General features: G+C 39.8%; 1 protein-coding gene across 2 annotated transcripts in view; it reads left to right on the forward strand.

Moving 5' to 3' along the window:
• FAT3 (FAT atypical cadherin 3) overlaps window positions 1-23,089 on the forward strand; it is a 430,327-nt gene that overhangs the window by 316,158 nt on the left and 91,080 nt on the right. For both annotated transcript variants that reach the window (XM_014958334.1, XM_014958335.1), the window contains exons 5-7: window positions 2,816-3,130; window positions 5,079-5,289; window positions 14,842-14,981. In XM_014958334.1, coding sequence (XP_014813820.1) covers window positions 2,816-3,130; window positions 5,079-5,289; window positions 14,842-14,981 — 666 coding nt within the window. The remainder of the gene's footprint in view (window positions 1-2,815; window positions 3,131-5,078; window positions 5,290-14,841; window positions 14,982-23,089) is intronic.

Here is a 23,089-nt window from a genome sequence, read left to right on the forward strand (position 1 = left end):
GCTCGGATTTACAGTTAGGGAAATAATCACATCGCTGGTGTGAGGGCGGCTTAATTAATTAATTTACATGCCTGCAAAGAGAGAGCTTTAACTCACACTTCAACTCCCGTGTCTGGCACTCAGAGCTTTTCGAGTGGAGCCGGAGCCTGTCATTGTGAAAAGTTTTGAGTGTCACCCAGAGAAAAAGCCTTCTCTGGTACATAACATTTTCCTCTCCAGGGACGTAAAGTTTTAGACAGAGTAGAATTTACTAACTTCAGGCCTTCCATGTTAATTTCTGTTAATTAGCTGACATTTCGTGTTATAGCCATTGCTATTTTCAATTAGCTGTCAGCAAATGTTTTCAGTGCAGCTTTTCTGTTACGGAACGAACTTCCCACAAGTTTGGGCTGACAAAAAACAAACAAACACGTGCACGTATTTACTGCCACGGCACCATGTTAGTCAGGGCTCCAGCAGTAATTTAAACTGTGGGACAGTGTATTGGTGAGACAGGAGGACAGCTTCACTTCTCGAACAGTCTCTTGGCATAAGTAGGCTTTTCATCAGAGTTGCTTGACTGTTCGTACCACTGTGGCTTTCAGAGGTGTTATTACTGTTTTTATTTGTAAACTTTTTCTCCATCCACCCCCTTTTTATGTAGATCACTGCCAGGAGCTTGAGGGAAGTGTCTTTTTTTTAAAAGTTGGGTTATGTTCTGTTCAGAAAGCAAGAGATTCCTGAATCTTGCTAGTATTTTCTATGCATTAAGAAGATCACCCTACAAAAAAAGCGTTTTGTTGGTATTTTATAAAGAAATGTGTCTGTTTCTGCGCACTACAGCCTGTACTGCCTGGCACCACTGATGATTTTGTCTGTGGAGTCAGCAGAAATCCTGAAAAGGGATTTTCTTTGTTAACCTGTGCTCTTGCTGAGAGCTTGGCTACTTGCGCTGGAGCAGAACAGAAATAGAGGGGATCAGCCTCTAAGTGGGGCAAAAGTTATTTATTGTTGAAAGTTTGTAATAAGAGAATTGTCAGAGTTGGCTTTTCGTTTGCTGCACAAGCTCTGAGGTTCTCCCAGAGCAGTGGGGTGCAGAGGCTGAGGTCCCCGGCGGTGCCGCTCTCGCCGGGTGGAAAGGCAGATTCCCAGCCATGTGTGCGGCTTTTGGTGTTATAAATGCTATTTTGGAAAGTGTAGTGAGTGGGAACTAGATGGCTGAGTACACGGGTAGTGGGCTGCGGGTCCTCTCCCTGCAGCCCCTCGCCAGTGACTGACAGATGGCACAGTGGTGGCTTTGCAGGACAGGGATGGTCCCCACCAGGCTCTCGGCAGACAGTTGTCCCCCATCATGAGGCGGTGATCCCAACAAGTGCTAATTGCCAACCCCGGTGACAGTCTTAGGAGAGAGAGGCCTGAGGCTGATACGTGTTGCTGGGAGGTCAGGCTCCGCTCCCCAAATGAGTTACAGGCAGATTTGGGGGATTTTTCATTCTATATATATTGACTATATCTTGCCATACCATTTATTTTTCTGTAAATAAGGGGTTTCACTCCCTAAGGCTGTCAGTCTGTTCCCTTCCACTGTATCCATTTTTAAAAGTATAGTTAAATACAGGAAATGAAAAAGGTCTTTTACCTTTCTCATGGAAAATGAGCTTTTTCTGCTGATCTCAGTATTAAACCGAGGTTTAAATATCTTGTTGCAAGGAGGGGACAGTGGCAAGGGACATTATTCCAGAAAATATTGCTTTGCCTAAGGACTGGACATCAGAACTGTATGATTTGTAAGGGGACACAGAAATGCTTAAGGAAAAATAAAGCATCAAGGAGTTAACCAGCAAAGCAATGGATGTGCAGCGATCAGTACGAGCAGGGAAGGGTATGTAATATCTTGGCTCACTATCATCAAAAATTGCTACTGTGGGAATTGGCGTGTTAGCATATGTAGCTGAAAGTGAAATTTTAACTTCTTTCATAGAAACAGAAATAACTTTCTGCCTTATTTCTGCCTCTTTAAAAAATGCAATCGAAATATTGAGGGAGAAGTTTGAAACATATTGATTGCATTTTGAAGGCATATTATTAAATCTCTTGAGTGCTCGTTGATCTTGGATTATTTCATTTTCACAGTGTTTCAGCTGAAAATTATTAGTAATTCTGTTTAAGTTGCAGCTAAATTACTAATTAACTTTTGTCTCAAAGATTTTATATCTTGCGTGTTTCTGGCAGCCCCGTGCACTCTTTATACAATGCAGCAGAAATTTTTTTGCTACCTGCCTCTCTGTGCCCCTCACAATCATATAAAGCAGTTTTGGAATTAATGAGCTGTCACATCTCAGGTAATGAATGAAAAGAACTGACAGAAATCCTTTTGTTGTTTAAGAAATTCCAAATAATTAATGGGAAAAAAATGACAGAGATTATTTTAGGATTTAAGAGGAAATGCATCTTTCACATTCATTGTGTGACTGAAGAAACTTTAAGTTATGCTTGCAAAAAAGCAGGAATCCTGCTTAATGTGTTAATTCCAGTTGTCTCTGAGATAAATTTACAGAATTTAAGACAAAAGGATTTTTTATTTTGAGAAATAGGTTCCTAGTCTTCCATGTTCATCTCAAAATTTAAAAATCTTCTTGGTTCCTTTATTTGCCATTGCAGGCATATCTGAGCTTTTTTATAGTGAGCATGTCTTGTGTGCACAGGAGGCTTTGTAAACCGCAGGTTAGGTTTGGTGACAGAGGGTTGTTTCCTTCTGGTTTATGTTTTTTTTTCTGATTTACAAAATCCCACTGTACCTATTCAGAATAATGCCTCTACTGCTGTTGTTTTCCAGGTAACAGTCTCGGATGGGGGCACATCTCCCAAGCAGTCCTCCGTTTGGGTGGTGGTCCAGGTTCTGGATGAGAATGATAACAAACCTCAGTTTCCAGAGAAAGTCTATCAGATCAAGCTGCCAGAGAGGGACCGTAAGAAAAGAGGGGAGCCAATCTACAGAGCCTTTGCTTTTGACAAAGACGAAGGCCCTAACGCAGAAATCTCGTACAGCATCGTGGATGGAAACGACGATGGGAAATTTTTTATTGATCCCAAAACAGGGATGGTTTCTTCCAGAAAGCAGTTCACAGCGGGGAGTTACGACATCTTGACAGTAAGTGCTCTTCCATCAACATACAAGCCTATGATTTGACTCACAGGCCCTCTTGTATATATGTGAGTGATATATGTATATATATTTATATATCTAAGAGTGATATATGGCTATGTTTAATCTATGACTGTGTTAAGAAATCAAGTATTCACGTACTACTGCTGCCGAAAAGAGAGCATTCATGCTATTGCATGGAGTGAACTATTCTCAGACTGTTCAGCCAACTGGCAAATTGTTGGCGTAAGTCATTGCCTTGAATACACAGCGGTGAAGGCCAAGGGCTTGTCTGCTCACAAAGTTGTGTCATGTTGAAGGGGGCCAATTGTGTGGACACAATTTCTTGCCCTCATGGATAGGTGTCCCAAACCATGACAAAAGATCTTTATAACTTGCAAGTCAGATGGCTTCAAGGAGGAAGAGTACTGTGTGCAGTATGTCCTAGTACCCTTCTCACCACGTTAAAGAGTATAAGTATGGCAGCAATGTCACTTAAAAGAAATCTCAGTAAAAACACCTCTGCCAGAATTCAAACCATATAGACACGGTCAAAGAAAGAAAGAATACAAGATGGTGGCATTGATGTAAAGCAATACAAGTCTTGAGTGGGCACTCTTTACCTACAGCAGTAAGTCAACAAATTGTACTTCAGGAGTTGACCAAAAATGTAAGAGATGATAGAAGAGTGTCCTGTAGTAAACGAAAGTGTCACTTACAGTGGTGGGTCTCTGTTGGGATATCTTCATAGAGTTGGAAACTGTGACAGGGAAATGAGTAAGTGTCAAAATATTGAGAAATCCTTAGTAATCAGAATACACCACTCTTTGGGTAAGTGCTTTTCCCTGTGCAGAGCTGGAAGTCACGTCTGGGATCTGGCCCTTATTATAATGCAACAGCTGAAGGTTTTCTACCTTGAAACTGCTCATCACACCCTCAGCATCTCTTCACTAAGGACCTGCCCACCTGGAACAGAGCAGGGTGACAAGTGTTAGCACCAAACCCACTTAACACATTTCCAGAGAAATAGGGTATGGTATTTCAGGAAAATATTTCCCATTTTAACAGGCATAGTAACAGTACATTTACACCAGTGGTCCTATATAGCCAGAAACATTTCCTTTAGTTTTAAAAGAAAAACCCTTTGATTGACATTTATGTTACTCAACACAGCACCTATTTTGTAACCTATATTCTCCCTTTCCTTAAGCCTTTCAGTTTCTTAAAGTTTGTTGCTGCTCATTTTGTCTTTGCTGTGCTAAAACCATAAAGCATGCCAGGCAAATATCAAGTCTACCCATCCCCGGAGAGGACATTATAATAAAAAGAATTAGCACCAAGCTGGGCAGTTCTTAATGAATATGACTGAGAGGAGAAAGCAAGGAAAAGAGAGACAGCAAATTTTTAAATTATATTTGTTTTGGAGAATGAGGGAAATGGTCTGAAACTTACTTAACTCAATTAAAGATCCTGAAAAATGCAATGTAAGGAATATCAATCTAATCTGCAATAGAGATGCCATTTAAAAGCAATCAGACATGGTCTGGGTGACCACATTTCGCAAGTGCACAACGTCCCACAGGGTCATTATAAAACTCCCAGCTTTGCTTCAAGAGGGAGCTGGGTGGAAGATGAAATCAGAGAGGGAAGCTGGTTCTGGAGAGGAGGATCTGTGTGGGGAGTGCTTGAATTGCATCTCCAGGAGGCCTCACACCAGCATTTCTAAAATGAAACATTTCAGTTTGAAATCAGACTTTTCAGTAAAAAGTCAAAATGTAATGGAAAAAAAATGAGAATTGAGAAAGAAGTACTTATCTCCCTCTTTTTTCATGGGATTTTGTGTAGAGGATTATAAAGGCCATTTTCCAAGCAGTCAACACCATGCGATGGAACTGGGCCTGGGCTGCCAAGCTGGGTTGCTCAATCTAAGTTGTCTTTTCTTTGTACCTGCCAGATAAAAGCAGTGGACAACGGCCGGCCCCAAAAATCTTCAACTGCACGCCTCCATATTGAGTGGATAAAAAAACCTGCGCCCTCGCCTGTGCCCCTGACTTTCGATGAACCCTTTTATAACTTCACCGTCATGGAGAGCGACAAAGTGACGGAGATTGTGGGGGTGGTCTCTGTGCAGCCATCTAACATCCCGCTCTGGTTTGATATTGTGGGTAAGTCTGGAGCCAGGTGGTGTGAGGAGGATGCTTCAGAGCACCGCTTCAGAATGGATGTGTGGTGGTTGTGAGAGCAAGAAAACTAACCGTGAACTATCCCCACTCGCAAATTAAACCCACTTTTGTAATGCTGAAATGAAAATGTTATTTCTGTATAGCGATAACAATAGTAGTAATATTCCTGCTTTTGTTATGACTCCTTAGCTAAGCTGAAAAAAAGCGCTGTATGGCTGAATTGTTTTTTTTCATACTATGTTATTTACTGCAATCTTAATGTTGTCTGTCATTTAAATTCTATTGTCATACTTTGCTAATCTCATTTCTAAATGTATTTATGGTACTTAGACTTGCTGTCCCTCATTTCTCTCTTTCTTCACCTTTTTTTCTGCATTCTGTTCTTTTTTTTCTGCTTCCGACTGCCCTGCTTCAAGGTGGCAAGCATGCTCGAGAGATGTTCTATATTCTACAGACAGCTTGTGGGCAGAACTGTTCAACAGAAGGTACCCTTAGTGCAAACACATTTGCTAAAATACAACTATCCAGGCTGCCTTTTATTTTTGCAAGTTCTTTGAGACAATTTATATTACATCTTTCATAAGTGCCTGTGACAGGATGCGATGCGACACATGGATGTGCTGCGTTTCTTTCTATGACAGCTTTTACCGTATTTGTGTCCAATTATTATCATTTTATTCACGGATTTTCCGCAGTTTATCACAAATAATTAATTCAAACTTTTCACAGTCCAGTGCCATCCATTTAACTGTGAAACAGAATGGGATGCATCAACATATGGGTTACAAATGGAGCCACCAAAAGTTTGTCTTGAATGCAAGCTGAAAAAGAGAAATGTGTTTTGATGTGAGATTTCAACCACAAAATTGCTTTGCATAAAATTGATTATAAAAATAGGGAGGGAGAAATATCTTTAGCAAAGAGGAGGAGAAGCCATAGAAGTAATGGTCTTAAAATCACAGGGAAATACAACTAAGGATGTAGCTGCCAAAAAGATAGGGAGTAGAGGGTCTCGCTTGGTTGCAGTGGAGAAACAGGAATCAAATGTTCCTAAGCATTGCTTTCCTGCTTCTGTTGCTGATTCAGTTGTGTTATTTAAAATAACTCGTTTAACATCTCCACAATGAGACTTTCCCCAACAGCACAACCACCCTGCAAAGTTATTGTGCTACATAATGATTGCAGATACTTGTATGAAATGTTTGTATACCTTTGGATGTAAACCACCGTGTCTGCACAAAGGGGTGTTATTTAAATGAAGGGTCATAAAGCAAATACTATATGAAAGATTAGAGAAACAAAAAGCCTTTGCCACACTTAGTGGAGAGGGTGCATCAGCAGTCTTTATTTGCAGGGATTGAGTCTGGCTCTCATTTCAGCAAAGCTCTTTGTGGATGGGTTTAGCCAACAGGAAGGACAAGGACCACAAGAGAAAGGGTCTGTCAGAGTCATTTTCATTCACCTTTTATTGCCAATTTGTGCAGAGGAAAGACAGAGGCAACATTTCCTCTTTGAATTTGTAGCACAATTTCTGATGTGCCAACCACATTAAAATTAAACCCAAAGCTATTATCATGCTCTAGGGTTCCTGCTTAGCCCCTGGGGAAGGACAGCATATGTTTCCTATGGTTATCTTCCCATTCCCTTGCTTGTTTCAGTATGCTACATGCAATTTATTAGCTAATGTTTACATTCTCTTTCTCTTCCTCACTGACCCTAACTTTCCTCCCAGGAGAAATCCATCTTTATTGATGTTATTGATATTTTTTTCCATTTGAACTTTTTGCTGGACTCCTCTGCCTTTTGCAGCCTTTTGGTCCTTTCCTTGGCGAATTCACTGACTCTCATTAAAATGCTGCCTGTGTTAAGAACTGAGCAGTTCTGAATGCTCTTCCGCTGCATTCTTTTACATTATTAGAGTCACCTGCAATCTAGCAACACCTTATAATAATATTTCATTTTTTGCCTTCCAAACAGAGATGATAGGGAGAGCAGTATGAAATTTAAGCCTTTAATTTGTCATTTAACGTGACCTTTGTGGCAAAAATAATTCAAATGGTTTAGAAGAAGATTTTTGCTATTTAAACAACCCTAACGGTTCCCCTATAGGCTGTAGCTTCTGATGCTGCAAGATGCTACATCACTGCAGAGGGTCATGGAGACCAAGCTTCCCTAGACTTAATGAGAAATCAGTGACCTTGACCATCCAGCCCGGTACTGTTACCTTATGAATGTTGTCATTAATTATTACTGCTGTTGTAAATAATAGCACCAGAAACAGCACCCATTTCTGCATTAGGAATAGCCAACAACCCTGGGCATGCAGAAGACCCTGTTCTTCCAGGCGCTCTGCATACAAGATGTAAAGACAAAACCCACCCCGGGAGGTTTACGACAGAGCACTGCATATTTAGATTATCTTTGCTGCCTTTAGTCAGTGTCAGTATCAAAACCACTTTCCTCTCCTTGTTCCTCAATACCATCATGTGGAAAAAAAAGATGTTGATACTTTTCTTTTAGGGGAAAATTGAGGTCTAGTGCTGAAAAGCGCAATGAGAGACACGGGTTATTAGAAGAAGTCAGCTGTCGTGTATGGAAAGCTGTATGGGGACTGCTGATGCAAGAAATAGTTTCCGTGCTACTATAAAACCTAGACCTGATCCTGCTCCATCTGGTATTTTGTGATTTTGGACCTCCGTGCACAGTTCACAGTAATGTCAACAAAAGCCCTGAAGGCTTATGTAGAAGAATGGTTTAATATAGAGTTTGTAGCTTGACCTTTATGTTTATGACCTTTTCAAACTAAATGGGCATTGGAATTCCAGAGACCTCTTTTTTAATGCATTACATGCACTTTGTCCCAGTTAAAAAAAAAGGAGGGAGGGCAGATGAGTTTGTCTACGTAGTATTCTGTCTGCCTGACTTCAGCATCTAGTCTGTACCTAAATTATATACACTTTAAAAGACTGTTTAAGTTCTTGAGTTAGTCAGCTCCAAGAGAGGAAGGCACTTTGCACACAGGGAGATCATCTTCCCTCCATGGACTAAAAGGGACAGGATGCTTGCTTGGCTTTTTATTTGTTTAATTGGGAATGGTTGAGATGTCATACCTGGTTTCTGTTTTCAGACTGCATTCAACGCCATTCTCAGTTCATGCAGATCCCACAATGTGAAAGACGTGAATGTAGGTTGTTTCAGTGTGTAAAATTTATTCAGTCATTTATGAGAAAAAAAAATTTCAATGGGAACTCCAAAATCAGTCAGAGATCTTTATTTCTCCAAGGAAAATTGAGCCGTCTCTGTCTCTTCCTTTGTTAGTGGTGGGAATGGTGTGATGACCACTTTGACACTGGAGCTAAGCTGCATGGTGCTAGTGTTTGCTTAAGTAGCATGTTGCACAACATCTCTCTGATTCTCAAAAAAGGCCTCCTTCTATCTTTCCTTCTTCCCCCAGCCCCTGCCTTTATAAGAGCAGCCAAACTTTATAAGCTCATCAGAACTTTTTGTCAAGGGTGCTTAAATGGCAATAATTTAAATATCTATTATTTTTAATTATTTGTCTGTTTAATTCACAGTGCTGCAAATTTTCATTGATGTCAAAAACATGCAGCTCCCTAGTCTCCTTTGAATTATCTTCTCTGAAAACTAAAATATGATTCTGATTTCTTTTCTGCTTCTTATGCCCTTACCTTCAGCTTCTTAGCAGCAACCCCAAGGCTTTAACTCTCCTTATAATAGTTTTATCTGAAAATTCAGTCTGCATTATTTTCTTCTTCTTAGCGTGATATAGTACATAAAAGAATAATTATTTGCATGTTATATTACTAATATTCATTATGTTATGATTATCAAAAGTCCATAGTTGAATTTGTATTTCTTGAGGCAATCACTAAGTTTATTTCATCTTCTTTGAAAACAGAAAAATTGGAAATTTTGACTTTGCTAGTTTTCCTGAAAATCCTAAAGGCACTTTAGATTCACATTTGAGTTTCAGGGTGAATTAGTTTTCTGCATTTTCTTCTGATTTTCCACTCTGAGCAGTATGAGAATTGTAACAATTGACCCAATTTATCATCACTGTCCTTGGTGTTGTTAGCTTACTTTGGGACAAGACAAGTAAGACTCTTCTCTGTCCTGAGAAAATGTGTTTTAGAGGACTATTCTCTAAATTAGATCATCTCCTGTATTTCTCTTCTCTCCACTCGTCCGTCATGGCATGGTAGGCCAAATGAGACTTGTGTGAAGATCTCAGTCTGTCCTGGCTTTATTGAGAACATGGAGCATGTATGTTCTTTGCTATCTACCAGTGAAGGAAGCCTCTTGCCAGGTTTTAGCTGTATTTGGTTTGGGGATTCCAGAGTTCAGTGTGATCCATCTTTACATCTTAGTCTGATTCTCCACAGTCGTCAAGATATTCCTGAGATGTGTACTCAATCCCACTCTTCTGGATCATTCCACTGGAAAAGGGGAAAAGGCTCTCCAATGTGGCTAATTTGCCTACACGTCCTCCAGATTTGCTGATATGTTTTCTTCTTAGAGGAGAAAATAATTTCTAAGAGCAGCATAATCCTATCTTGAACTGCGTATCAGCAGCTGACAGGAACATAGGGAAGCTCGGCCTCTTCCCGAAAAGGAGCCCCGCCTAGGAAAAGAACTACAAAAAACCTTCATTCCTTGCAGCAAATGCAATAATCAAAATACGAGTAGAATATTTTTGAAAATTAAAAAAAAATTTAAAAACCCACACTGGATTCAAAAGGGATGGAAAGGGACAGAGTTTTGCAGAACCCACATTGTGGGAATGCCAGATCTGCATTTTACCTTGCCTTAGGCAAATTCTCCAGCTGAGCTCTAGAAATACCTTTTAACAGTTCAGGAGGCTTTTCTTCACCTCTCCCTTGCACCAAATGAGTGGTAAGCCTTACATCAGAAGATCCTCTCCCATTAGTCATGTAAGGTTCAGTGGGGTGGGGTTTTTTTTTTTGGTTTTAAGCTATCTTTTTTATTAAAAGGGAAATTATTTCTTTCCAAAGCATGCGGGACTTTTGTCAGAAGAAAAATATTTTCATAGTCACTATGAAGCCAAGAAAAAAGCTAAGAACCAAGGTAACACTCTAGATGCAGCCAGAAAATGTAACCAAGGTTACTCTATACCAAGAATACAACGTAGTCTGTTGGCTCATGGATGTCTCAGTTCAATTTCCTGAGATCTCCTTCTTGACCCTACTATACCATCTGTTAAATTAAAAATTAAGGCTGTGCTGGAATATTCTCATGAAGCTGCAGTGAGAGCCAATAAGATCTTTTGTACCAGGAGCTGTTTCTGCAGCCATCCCAAGTTTGATAGCAGCTGGAATTGGCGAGAGTTATACTGGGAAATCCTATATAAACTACAACACTCTTTCATAAAACATAAAAAACTCCCAGTAGTTGAAATAAAATGCTTCCAGGTCTTTGCAGTAGCATAAAGATCAATCTCAAGAAAGTAAGGGTGGAAATTATTTAATTTAACTGTAGGTGTCAAAAGTGCAGACATAACTTTCTGCACCAGATGTGTTTGGGAATCTTAACAGTCAGTTAGAGAGAAAAATCACTTTCTGGATGAATTTATATCATCCAAACATGATAAATCTTCTAATCCAAAAATGGGATTACAAGGAGATGTGGACTTTTCAGGAAATCCCACTCTTAAGTGCTTCAGTTTAATCAGAGTATTTTAAGGGAAGTCTTCAGTCTGTATTGAAGATGTATCAGCATTACATCTCAGCCTGCAATGGTATTACAAACAATGGCTAATCCACATTTTTCTGAGGTCATTCAGTGTAAAAATGCTTTCTCAGGCCAACCTGCCTGGCCAACTTGCCAGTTCAATCAACTTGCCTTCTTTATTGTTGATTTTCCCAAAGTGCTTCAGGAACTCTCACTGTATTATCTTAATTTGAAATATTTCTTTCCTAATGCAATTGCAAGCACATTAGCAAAGACAGCTTCTACATATCTCGTATCTGAAAGCAGATTTTAGTAGACAATAAAAAGAAATCATGTGCCATATGTTGGAAAATGGAATAAGTAATAAAAATTCACATTAATAAAATGGAGCAGCTGAACAAAATTTCATCATCCTTAGCCCCCTTTCATCCCAAGATTGTGATCAAAGAAAATGTTAAATGGCCAACAGTAACATTGGTAAAACTGATACTGGGGGAGCTTGCGACACTGCAGATGAGCTCACTTCAAAAGGCTGGGGAGTTACCCGGCAGCACACTTTTGAAAATGGGCCTCACGTACCCCAAAAATGTGTGAAGCTGCCACCTCCTCAGCTGCCACCTCCTACGGGATCAGCCCTCTGACCTCAACATGGGCACCTTCAGGAGGAAGTGGTTTCACATGGGGTTCCCAGAATAGTTCAACTGCAGTTTTTAAGAGAAAAGTCCTGTTTGTTTTTCCATGACTGCTCTGTCACTCTCCATGCCCCTCCAATACCCACCTTCCAACGATAATTGTGTTGGGTGCTTCATAGTAGGCCTTGCACAGATTTAACACTTCCATGAGACTCTTACAGTTTAGCATTTACACCTAATTATTAATTATTCTTCAGTGCTTAAGTGCAACTTTAGAAGTGTTCATCATATGAGGAGCTCTTTTGAGGGTGTGTGAAGGCTGAGGAGCAGTAGACAGCATTTCCAGACTGCTTCCAGTATTCCGGATGAGAGGCAGGACCCAATATCTCAGGCAACGTTCCCAGAAATTCAGCCATCTGATTGGATCTTCATTGTCAACAGTTGACCATGACCTGTTAAAATGGACCAGACTGGATAAGGACTAAATCATGTTTTCACTCCAACAGAGATTATAATCACAAATCTCACAGCAGGATGTTCTCTGATCCGTCTGTGTTTCAATCTTTGATGCCATTTCTCCCTTGTTTAATAGAAAACGAAACAATGTAAAATAAAGTGTGTTGCCTGGTTAGTTACAAGTGTAGGTTAGAATAGGGTAGATGGCAACCAAGATTTATTTATTTGTCACTAGACCATTTTGGAAGATATGAATACTATAAAAAAAAACCTCATGATGTCTTCAATTCTTATTTTAGGGAAATAATAAACTGCACTTAATGAAAATGGCTTGAAGAAGTTGGTGTATTTGCAATACACTGTGTAGTGCCCTGCAAACCCAGCTCTAAGCTAACAGAGGAAGGGCATTTAAAACCTTTATTGCTAATACTTCCATGTTGCATCTTGGAAGTTTTAAAGGCAGGATTTCTTTGGAAGTTCATTCCAGTTGATAGCATATAATTTTTGATTGCTTATTAAGATGGTTATTAAGCATCTTGAAGTATAGGCTTTCATTTTGTTTTCATGGTTATCAGTATGAAACATTCTCTTTGTAAAGTGCCTACTGTCCCAAGGCTAGCTTCATTTCAGCGGAGATTTCCTTGCAGGAATCTCAAACTTTCTTCTTCAAAGGGGCTTTTTTTCAGAGTTGGTTTTCATGGTACGATTTTTCTCAAGTAAATCAATTTAAAACATTAATTGGGAGATGGCATCTTTTTCTTCCAGATTAGCTTTTATTTAAAAAAAACCAAGCCAAACACTGAAGATATGATCAATGTCCAAATATCTTGGTATTGCTTAAACGTCAAGGACATTTTCCTAGTGTCAAACAGTCTTAAATATATATATATATATATATATTAATTGCAAAAAAAATGCACTTTGGGCTTGCAGAAGGAGGTTAGGGAATAAGCAATGCTTCTATCTACCATAAATCACAGCAGATCCAGTGCCAGTGTTTTCCTGAAGAAGCACAACTGCATCTATTAGGCTCAGAGCTATGTATTTGTATATATGTGTATTCAGCATAGGGAAGTCTGATGGCACATCTGAAATGACCATGTTTGGATCATTTCAGTGGGAAGAAGTTCACCAATTCTGCCTTTCCTTTACGCAGGTCATCTGTGCTCTTATTCCTCCTCCCCTTTCTTCTCACCCTCCCTGAATAGCCTCCAAGGTAGATATGGACTGAGTGATGGCTTATTCTAGCTTACACTTTTTTTGCAATAACCTGTGCAAGAGGTAGAGAGAAACGAGGGTTTCTTCTTGTTAAGGAATTCAGGGGCTGTGATTTCAGTGTGATTCCTCCTAATCTTCAGCTTCTTGGAATGTCAGAACCTGTTTCCTCTCACCAGATGCATGACTGTTTCTGAGAATAGTGCTGGTTGTTGGTCGGCAAACCGTGCAGATGCAGGACATGATGGTAGAGCAGGGAAGACTGTCCTCTTCAATTCTCCATCCCCAGCCCTGAAATAAGAGACATTTCCTGGTAATACACCAGCCATCCAAATATATATCTCTCTATATATATTGCTGGAAAGCTGTCAGTGGAATGGATGTTCTTCTACCTGTGGATCTAATCCCAAGAGGTCCGAGCAGCTCTTACACAGCTTTTGGAACCAGTGGGCTTTGAAAGCCTTTTCCGCTCTGTAGAACTGAGTTGTCAGAGACTGTAGGCAGTGGTATTGCATTGCTATGTGATGAATATACCTTAAGAGTTCATTAGTCAGCAGTGTTGTGTTCCACCTCTTCCTGTCCCCAGCCTCCAAAAAATTCACACTCAACTTACAATAAATTCCACTTTATAGATGAGTGAGTAAGAAGCAACTTAGCAGCAGGGAGTGTGTGCTTCACTTCTGAACTTAATGAGTGGTTCTAATTTATAAACTATAGCTGTGGCTGAGAAACCCTGTAACCCTTTAATCTCAAATTATTTATGGCTTTTGCTTACTTTTTAATAGATTTTTTTCCTTTTTTTTCTTTCACCTGAGACTCAGGAGGGTTTTCCCACTGCTGCATCACTCAGTGTGTGACAGGATAAGGGGATATTAGTTTCAGAAGAGTGCTTTGTGAGGTGTTTTTTAATGGAAAGAAATTTATGATGTGTATCCTGTCAAATCTATTTAAATAATTCCTAAAAGACTAGTAGAATTTGACCTTTGCTGCCAGTAATTATCATTGTCCTTGAAATTAACATAACAAATCTCTATTTGCATTTTTAAAATTGATTATAATTGTAATTTTTAAAGACGCAGTTGACGGTCTTTGCACCCACGAGCATCAGTGAGAATTTCCTGAAAATAAAATTTGCAGAATAAAACCCTCATAAGATTATTTTTATACAAAAAAAAAAAAAAAGATAATTGTGCTTGTTCATTATCCAAACTGCAAGGGCACACATCTTATGGGCTTATAGCCATTTGATTCTTTTTATAGACTCAGTTATGGTTCACTTAAATATACTGCTAGATTTTTTTTTCTTGCAGTGCATTTTAATGATATCTGCTTTCCAATATACAAACTGTGCTTTGAAATATAAATGAGTTATGAACAAAGAAGTATCAGTAGATGTACTGTGTATGCTAAGGCAAGCCGTTAAGATGGATGCCAGTAAACAGACATGCCCACTTCTAGGAACATTTTTAATGGAAATTTTCCAGAGATGGCTAATTTAATTGTATTTTTGTGCAACAATTAGGAGGGAATTACGATAGTTCTTTCGACGCGGAGAAGGGAGTGGGCACTATTGTCATTGCAAAGCCCTTGGATGCAGAGCAGAGGTCAATGTATAATATGACTGTGGAGGTCACCGATGGAACAAACATTGCCACGACTCAGGTAGAATATCACATTCCTTTCTTGGCAAGTTTTTCATTTGTTAGTGGAATGTATATGATATAAAAATTAATAATTTTACCATTCAAATAAAACCTCGTCCTTTGAGACCACTGTTAACTAATGGAGGGGATATTTTTCAGAGCCTTTCCGTCTGGTTGTATAGAATTGGCTGTTCAAGGTTTCAAAGCGTTATGTCTCCTTTTGTCCTCCTCGTGCTCACACGAAAGTAATTCTCCTTCCTCCAGCTGAGGGAGTCCCTGTCACAGGCGGCCGAGCTTACATTTTGACAATTGTATCACCCCGTAATGGTCCAAAATACAATAGTGCTTCTGTGGTGTTGGGGAATATTGCTATTGATTGTATTAAATGGAGTTTATACCTCTCATCTTCCCAAGACCCAAATGTGGGACACGGGATCAATTGTTCAGAGAAGAAATTTTTCAGATGCGAAACTTAAAATTCAAAGGATCTCTCCTTTAGTGTCACTGCCTGTGATTACATTGTCTTCTGGGGAATAGCCCCAGTGAACCCTTTAAAACCAGGACTGCTTATCAGGGTCAGTGCCTTTCAGCAATTAAAAAGTCAGGTTGGATAAACATAAAGGATTGGGATAATGGTTGTTCTGACACATCCTTGTTGGAGAGACCCTGAAGCAGAGCCTGGGTATCTGTTTGGTGGGAGCCAGTCAAGAGCTGGGACACGGCCAGGGTTATAGAATCATAGAATCATAGAATCATATAGATTATGGCACAGGGACACGGACTCTGTGGTCCAGGTGGCACCAAGGAGACTCCAAAGAGCAAAATCCTTCAGTACGAGGTGGAGCTGTGGGGTATGGGTTAGCTAGAGCCTGAAATCCTACCTGTGAATTACTGCCCAAGTGTGAAGTGTGCCTACAGCCTGGATACAGCCTACATAGGAAAAAATGCATACCTGTGTGCAGCCTCAAATCCCATTAAATGTTGTTTATAAAGGGGAAAAAAATAGGTTTGTGATATTATTTGCCTCTTTATAATGCGGAAGGAAGGCCTGAACATTTTTTTTCTATTTACATATATGCATGCACACGCAGATGCTTCAGTTTTACCTTGCCTTTTTGCTCAAGTGGTTCAGATGTAAATCTGTATTCACTGAGACACAACACCAACTCTCCTAAGTGACTTAAATCATTGAGTGCTTTCTCAGTCTGAATAACCAGCCCTAAAATCTCTGCGTATCCCTATCTGATAATTTCTCCTGATAATCCCCTTTGATTAGAAAACATCAGTTGATAGTAAGTTAGGTGGCAGGAAATCCGCTATTTTCCCTCTTAGTTTCAGTAATTAATTGCATCTCTGCTAAATACATCCCTTATTTTTAACTTGATTATATCTGGCCTGTATTCCCTGTTATGCCTTTCTCTGCTCAATTAAAGAGCTCTTTAAAAACCAGTATTTTCTCCCCAGGAAGGCACTTACTCAGAATAGTCAAATCACCTCCCAGCCTCGGGTAGACAAGCGAAGGAGAATGACTGACCTCTTTATGTTCCCTTTCCATAAGGCATTTTCTTCAGCCCTTGAGTAGTTTTTTGGTTTGCCTTGTTTTTTGACCTTGGCCACACTCTCAATCAACATTTAAGAAATGTGGTGTTGAATCCCTAACACAACTTTTTTTTTTTTTTCTTGCGAACATTTCAGCCAAACAAATGTTGAAAAGTGGAGGGAATATCAAACATGCTGGAAACAAGTAATTTCTCTTCTCATGGATATTATGTTTACTGTTTTTCCCACTTTTGATTTAATAAATTGACCCCTATGGCAGTCCTCAAAACCTATTTTGATGAAAACCCTACATTTTTAATTAAAACATATGGTAAAAACATATTTCAGTAAAGCTGTTGCATTCTAAAAGAAGCCTCAGCATTCGTTGTAACAGTGATTTGACCTATTTAAGGATTTAAAATAGTCATTTAAGATTGCAATAGTATAGCATTGGGTAATCATCAGTGGGTCAGACCCTCCCTTCCCCCGTCTCCTTCTCTCCATGTGGATACTGTTTAATTGTAGCCTGAACAACATCTGAGAATGTGTTTCTTTTGGTCTTCACAACAGAGACTTCAGAAGTGATCATTATCTCAAAGCTGCCAGAATTATGGCCTGACTAATTATCTCTCCCTTTTACAAAACTTTCGTACTGTATTTTTGACTGTACCTTGGAGCCTTTAGTTACCTTATTCATATTTATTTCCTTTTAGAACAATAATAAAGAAATCAAGCTGATACTTTAAGTAAAATACGTCATAGAAAGAGTCAAAAAAGCATCTACTGATGGCTCTCATTGGCCTTGTTCTGAGTTTTGATAAAATGATAATGTGAGCATTTTGTCTCACATACATAGTACCACCTGCATTTTTAACTATAGCTACAAAGAAGATATGGTCGAAGAGGAAGCGGGTGGAAAGCAAATGTATAAATTCATTCCCTTGTATAACAATAAAATAATCTAAAGCCCCCCCTCAAAGTGTGGTGGTTTATTATGAAACAGCTGATGATTGCTGTGCCAAATGGAACAGTCTTACTTTTTATTCCACCCCACCTGTTTCCCTTTATCTCTTCCTGGCCTTTTGTCTATTACACAGTTGGAGGTGGTAAAATGTGGCGTAAAAATGCCAAAGATTTTTGCTTGGGTAACACGATCGCTGGCAGGGAGTTGCAGAAGTTTCTGTGGCAGTGTTCCTGCACGCCTTAAACTCCGACAAACTGCTCACTTCCTCTGTGCCTTACTGCGCACGTGGTTCACGACCGTACCATGAGAGGAAGGAAATCACTCTGATTTAAAAGTTACATCTGTTGTATTAGTGCTCTGCTGTTGGGAAAAGACACAAAACCAACATAGGGAATATTAAAAAAAAATAAAAATCACAAAATTCCGCTGTTAACTGAAAGCCGATTTGGTTTGGGCATGATCAGGAATTCAAAAAGGAATATGGTCTCCAAAGTGAGAACCAAAGCACCAGGACTTGCTGAGCTTCTGCCCGTGGCCGTGCTGCCCGTCGGGCTGAGGCCCAGCCATCGCGGCCGCACCGCCGTGATGGGGAGGGACGGAGGGGGCCAAGAGGAAGAAATGTTGACCCGCTTGATTTATGTGTTTGGAGTGTGGGTATAAAGCTTCTGTCACGTTGATTAACTTCTAGGAAGGCTAAGTCTCCTGACTTAGCCAGGGAGAGCTTTGGTTTTTTTCCCTTAGCTTAATTCATCATTGCTGAAGGCCACACGGTAATTTATTAGAGGCTGAAGGCATACGTTGGCTCTAAATCCCCGCGAAACGCGATTCCTGCAGCTGCCAGGAGAGCTGATGGCCTTGGGGAGGGGACGGGGCTTCAGCATCCCCTGTGCTGGGGACAGCCCAGGCAGCAGCTCCATGTGGTGACCCTGCTCCTCGCCACTGCCACCACCTCCCTTTGGGCTGGGAAAGGGCCTTTTGCCCTCACTGGAGCATAGAGAGGGCTCTCCTAGCAAGAAATCAGTGTAATGGCAGCTAAATGCCTACTCCTGCCACAATTTTGACTAGCTTTGGCGGTGTAACGTTAGAGGTTCTCTTGGTCATGAGTCAGGTTTATCCCAAATCCTCTTTTTTTTTTTACTGAGCAACTCAGATCCTTTACATCCAAGCACAACATAGGAATAGCATTTATTTATTTCCTTGCAGTGCATACTGTTGAGTTTTGCTAAAATACCCACAGAAGTACAGTACAATGTGGGACCATCATGTAAGTGATGATAGTTTTTCCCTTTTATTGAGACTTTTGTACCAGCAGATAACTATTTTTTTTTTAAGAACAGACTCCTGGAGTCATGATTTTATATGAAAAAGATGGTTTTATCTCTTCCTTATTTTCTTGCCTTCTCCTTGTTTCTCATCATCCTAACCACTATAAAAAAGATGCTTTAAAGTGTGAAGGCTGATGCTTCCAAGCTAGGAGGCAAAAAGTGCCTCAGTTTCACTTGTTGCAAAACCATCTCATTTTTTCCCCGTTGACTGGACACTCAGAGAGGAATATGCAGTCCCCCTGAAAAGTTTTTGTAGATCAGTACTTGGTTGCTTGTAGTACTTTCAGCTGAATCAAGCAAGTTGGAAGAGCAGACGGGAGAAATTACCACTCATTGTTTCTTTCTGTCGCTCCTTGCAGAAGGTTCTAGACTTTTATTTATTTTTCTGCTCAGGATTAATCTCTAGCTGCGAGTTTCAGGATGTCAAACTTGGTATCACCTTTCAGAGAACACCTTTCCTTCATAAGATTGTTTCTTAACAAAGAGGAGCTGATCAATCACCCCGAGTGAGGGTGGTTCTCTTAACTGAACGGTGAAAAGCTCTTCTTAGAGGACCGTGGCCAAAATGTAGATAAGACATTAGAGTCTACCAGAAGAGGTTCTTCCCGAATGGGCAAGAAGACATGGTGTTTCAATTCAATTTTTCAGTTTTGCTGAGTTGAACATTTCCTCCAAACTAGACCCATCCCAATCCTTGATTTTTTTTTTTTCTGTCCCAGCCAGCAATCTCAGCAGTGCCTTGCCTGTGAAACAAAGACTTTCCCCCCCCCATTTTAACCTAACACATGGTAAAGTATAAATAACAGGCCACTGAGGTTGGTAGGAAAACTGTTCGCATTTTTATGTTCAGGCTGAGGTTTGGAAGAGAGAAAAACTTGTCAGGAAGTAGCAAATAAAGCTGCGTAGTAACACTATTGAAAGCAATATTAAATCAAAATAGGTTTTCAAAACCCATACAAAAGCGTAACCTGAGTTTAAGCAATTCAGGCACTTAATAGGTTGTACTACAACACTGTGCCCAGACCAAGCAATTAGCCAAGCAGATTCTTCCAGCTTCAAATGTCTCTAAAGCAGCGCCTGGCATTTAGCCAGTTTTCACTCAAATACGTTCGTGCCTAAACCAAAGGTATTTGTGATGGGCAACATTAAAAACAGCTTTGGAGAGACTTCCTGCATTAGGTTTTGTCCTGCTTTGATTTGATTGTATTTCTCTAGGCCTTTCACTTACCATTTTGAATACAAAGTCTTTGCTAATGCTCTGAGTGTTACTTTGCCTAATTTGTAAGCTTGGAGGCCCGTGAATCCTTTATTTGAAATTTGCTTTAACTGTGGGAAATAGGAAGTGAGCAAGGAGAAGCAAATCTTTTATAGCGAGGCGCTTGTTCAGACTATAAATTAGGCTCTGCACAATGGAAGCAGAAGGAGGCAAGTTCCTGCCTTTCTGGAGCCTGCGACGCGCTGGAAAAGATATGAGCTTTCAAGGATAACCGGGCAGAGACTGCTTTGCTGCATGTTTGCTTTATGAGCGTGGAAAAAAGACTTGTAACTAATGTTTGTCTATGAAAAGTGGTTTAGTCAGTAACCTTGCACAGTCCTCGGCAAAGAAGAATCCCTACTTAGCAGCAAACAAATAGCAAACATTTTCATTCGGCACCTTTTGAGATGTGTTGGGAAACTTTTTAAAGGCTGTCTTTGATTTTACACAATGGTTATTGTCACAGCTTAACACCCCAGGCACCTACACGGTAATAAAGGATCTTTATGCAACAGAGTTCATTCTTCCCATATCTTTCGTTTGGAAATAAATATGAAGAAAGTATTAAATTACACATACACTGTGAGTCTTTGAGTCGCTTCAGTAGAATAACACTAGATTTTGGGTGAAAGACGCGCTACTGGCTGGCTAAAGCTTACAGCTTTGAGGAGCAGAGTGCTGGCCCTTTTGAAGTCAATGGGAAATTTGCCAGTAGTACCAAGATTTTATGCCTAAGTTTGGCAGCCGTTAAATGAATTTGAGTAACTTTCATCATATTAACGATCTGGTGGCATTCGGCTTACTCAACTTCACATATGTTTGTAGGATCAGGTTTTCTATGATGCTGGTGTTCATGTCAGTGTAACATTTGTCCATTATTAAAGGAAAAGATTGTCCCCTCTTTTTAAGTAACATCTACTAGAAGTCACCCTGCTGGAGCTGGAAGTTTTCTGCATAGGAAGGTGGCATTTTAAGGTGACCTAATAAAAATAGGGGTGACTCAAAAATAAACCTGAAACGCCTCCCCCAGATTTGCCACTTCTCATTTGGCTTTCATGAGTCATTGCAAGGGAGTGTTTTCCTGGGCAAAGGATGGGGATAATAATAGTCACTTGCTTCTCAATAGTATTGTAAGGATTGAAGAACTAATATCTATTTTAAATGGCACTTAAGTTCCATTTCATTTTACCTGATTTTGTTTCAAGTAGCTCCCAAGACAGTTAAATTTTTAAGAACATAAAGGAGTTCCATTTTCCTTTTCCGTAGCTTGTAGGTTTAACAGAGCTCTGTATAATCAGTATTCCCATATATAATCTAACTTTCTTTTGTTGCAAGGGAAATCCACTCCCCTCTAGTAAAGGAGAGACTGTAATATTAAAATTACAGTTGACTCTCGGGGATTTTGAAGGACAGCTGACAAAAATTAGAAACATTCTTAACTGCTTTAATAGAAGAAATTGTGAATCAATAATGACCTCTTTATTCATTAGCATCTCTAACCCACCGCCTTCCATCTCCAGATGGAAGTGGCTGTTGAAATGCAGAGTATGTAATAAATAATGTGTATTTCAATGTGGATCACTTGACAAATCATTAAAATGCTGCCATCTCTGGGGAGGAAGGTGCCTGCCACTTAAACAGGCACTTGATCAGTTTTACAGTACATAAGAAGTGGGGGGGGGGTGGGGGAAGGAAAAAAAGAAGTTATTTTCTGGAAACTATCAAAGCGATTTTAAGTGCATAGCTCCCCATAAGTTTGATGACCAAGGTGAATAAGGACTTCAATTTTTTTACTGTTTTCCCTCTCCATGCCTCCCACTCCCCAGGCACCATCATGGTCCATATCTGTGTGTCTGTGCATTAGTTTATACCTCTTGCAATGGGCAGAAATGCTGCTTTGTGAATCCACACTATAATTTCCATACTCTCACGGCTTACCCTTGGTCTCTGATGCTGATCCAGTCCCACTCTGTTTATTTTATGCAGTCTAGTGAAGGCATGCATCACAGAGCCGTGGCTTGCACAGTCACGGTGCAAGCTTTGTGGTGGATAAAGCTTCATGCCCTCCTCTGCTTTCCCAATTTGCCAGTGATCCCAAAATGCATTAGATATAATGGGAAGTGAACCTCAGCACTGGGATAATCACACGCTGTGCAAACAAAACAGCCTGTCACCACTGTAGCAGTACCTTTAAGACACATTGGTGTGCATCTGTACATTATTTTTTTCTTAGGGAATAGATTGAGCTTGCACACAACAATGGTAAAAACAAATGTTACAGGCAAATTATAAAAACAAATGTTAAAAACGTGATTACTTGTCCAAGGTAGACCATGCTGTACTAGCATCAGCAGAATCAAACACTCTTGGTATTTTCCGTCGAATGTATTTGAAAAGTTTTTGCTTCCCTGTTAAATTATCTAAAATGATACATGACAAAGGTTTTGGCCACTAATTAAAAGTAAACTAAATGGTGCTGTTGCCTATGTTAACAATGCAGCAGTAAAATAATCCAGCCATGTTACGTTGGGAGCTGCTAAGGACTAAGAATATGAAAACTGTTTGAAAAGATGTCTTTAAGCATTACACACAGGTAATCAGATTATCCCCAACTCAGATTGCTTCAACATCTCTTCCTTACACTAACGAAAATGATTCAGCACTGGCTTTGTGTCCCATTAGAGTAGAGTTGACGACTTTCATTTTCTTCCTTGGGCTTTATTTCATATATTACAACTCATTTCTTCATATGTTTTTCAGATATGGGTTTGACTTTTTTTTTCCTCAGTAAGTCAGAAATACTCCTTGATATATTGTATAGCAACAACAAAAATATAAAAAGCTAAATAACTCTTCATCATTATTATAGGCCCAGCAATGTATATTCCCCCCCAGTTTTACTGCTGTCTCTCCAAGACTGAAGCATAACTTAATATAAGCTTCGCCCTGCTTCACTCTGGCGTACCATAATCTGGTGAAAATTAAATCGTATGGAATGTGCGGTTGAAGTCCTATGCCATTTAACTTACAGAGCATTTTATTTC

Source organism: Calidris pugnax, unplaced genomic scaffold, assembly GCF_001431845.1.
Source record: "Calidris pugnax isolate Ruff unplaced genomic scaffold, ASM143184v1 scaffold252, whole genome shotgun sequence".
Lineage (NCBI taxonomy): Eukaryota > Metazoa > Chordata > Aves > Charadriiformes > Scolopacidae > Calidris > Calidris pugnax.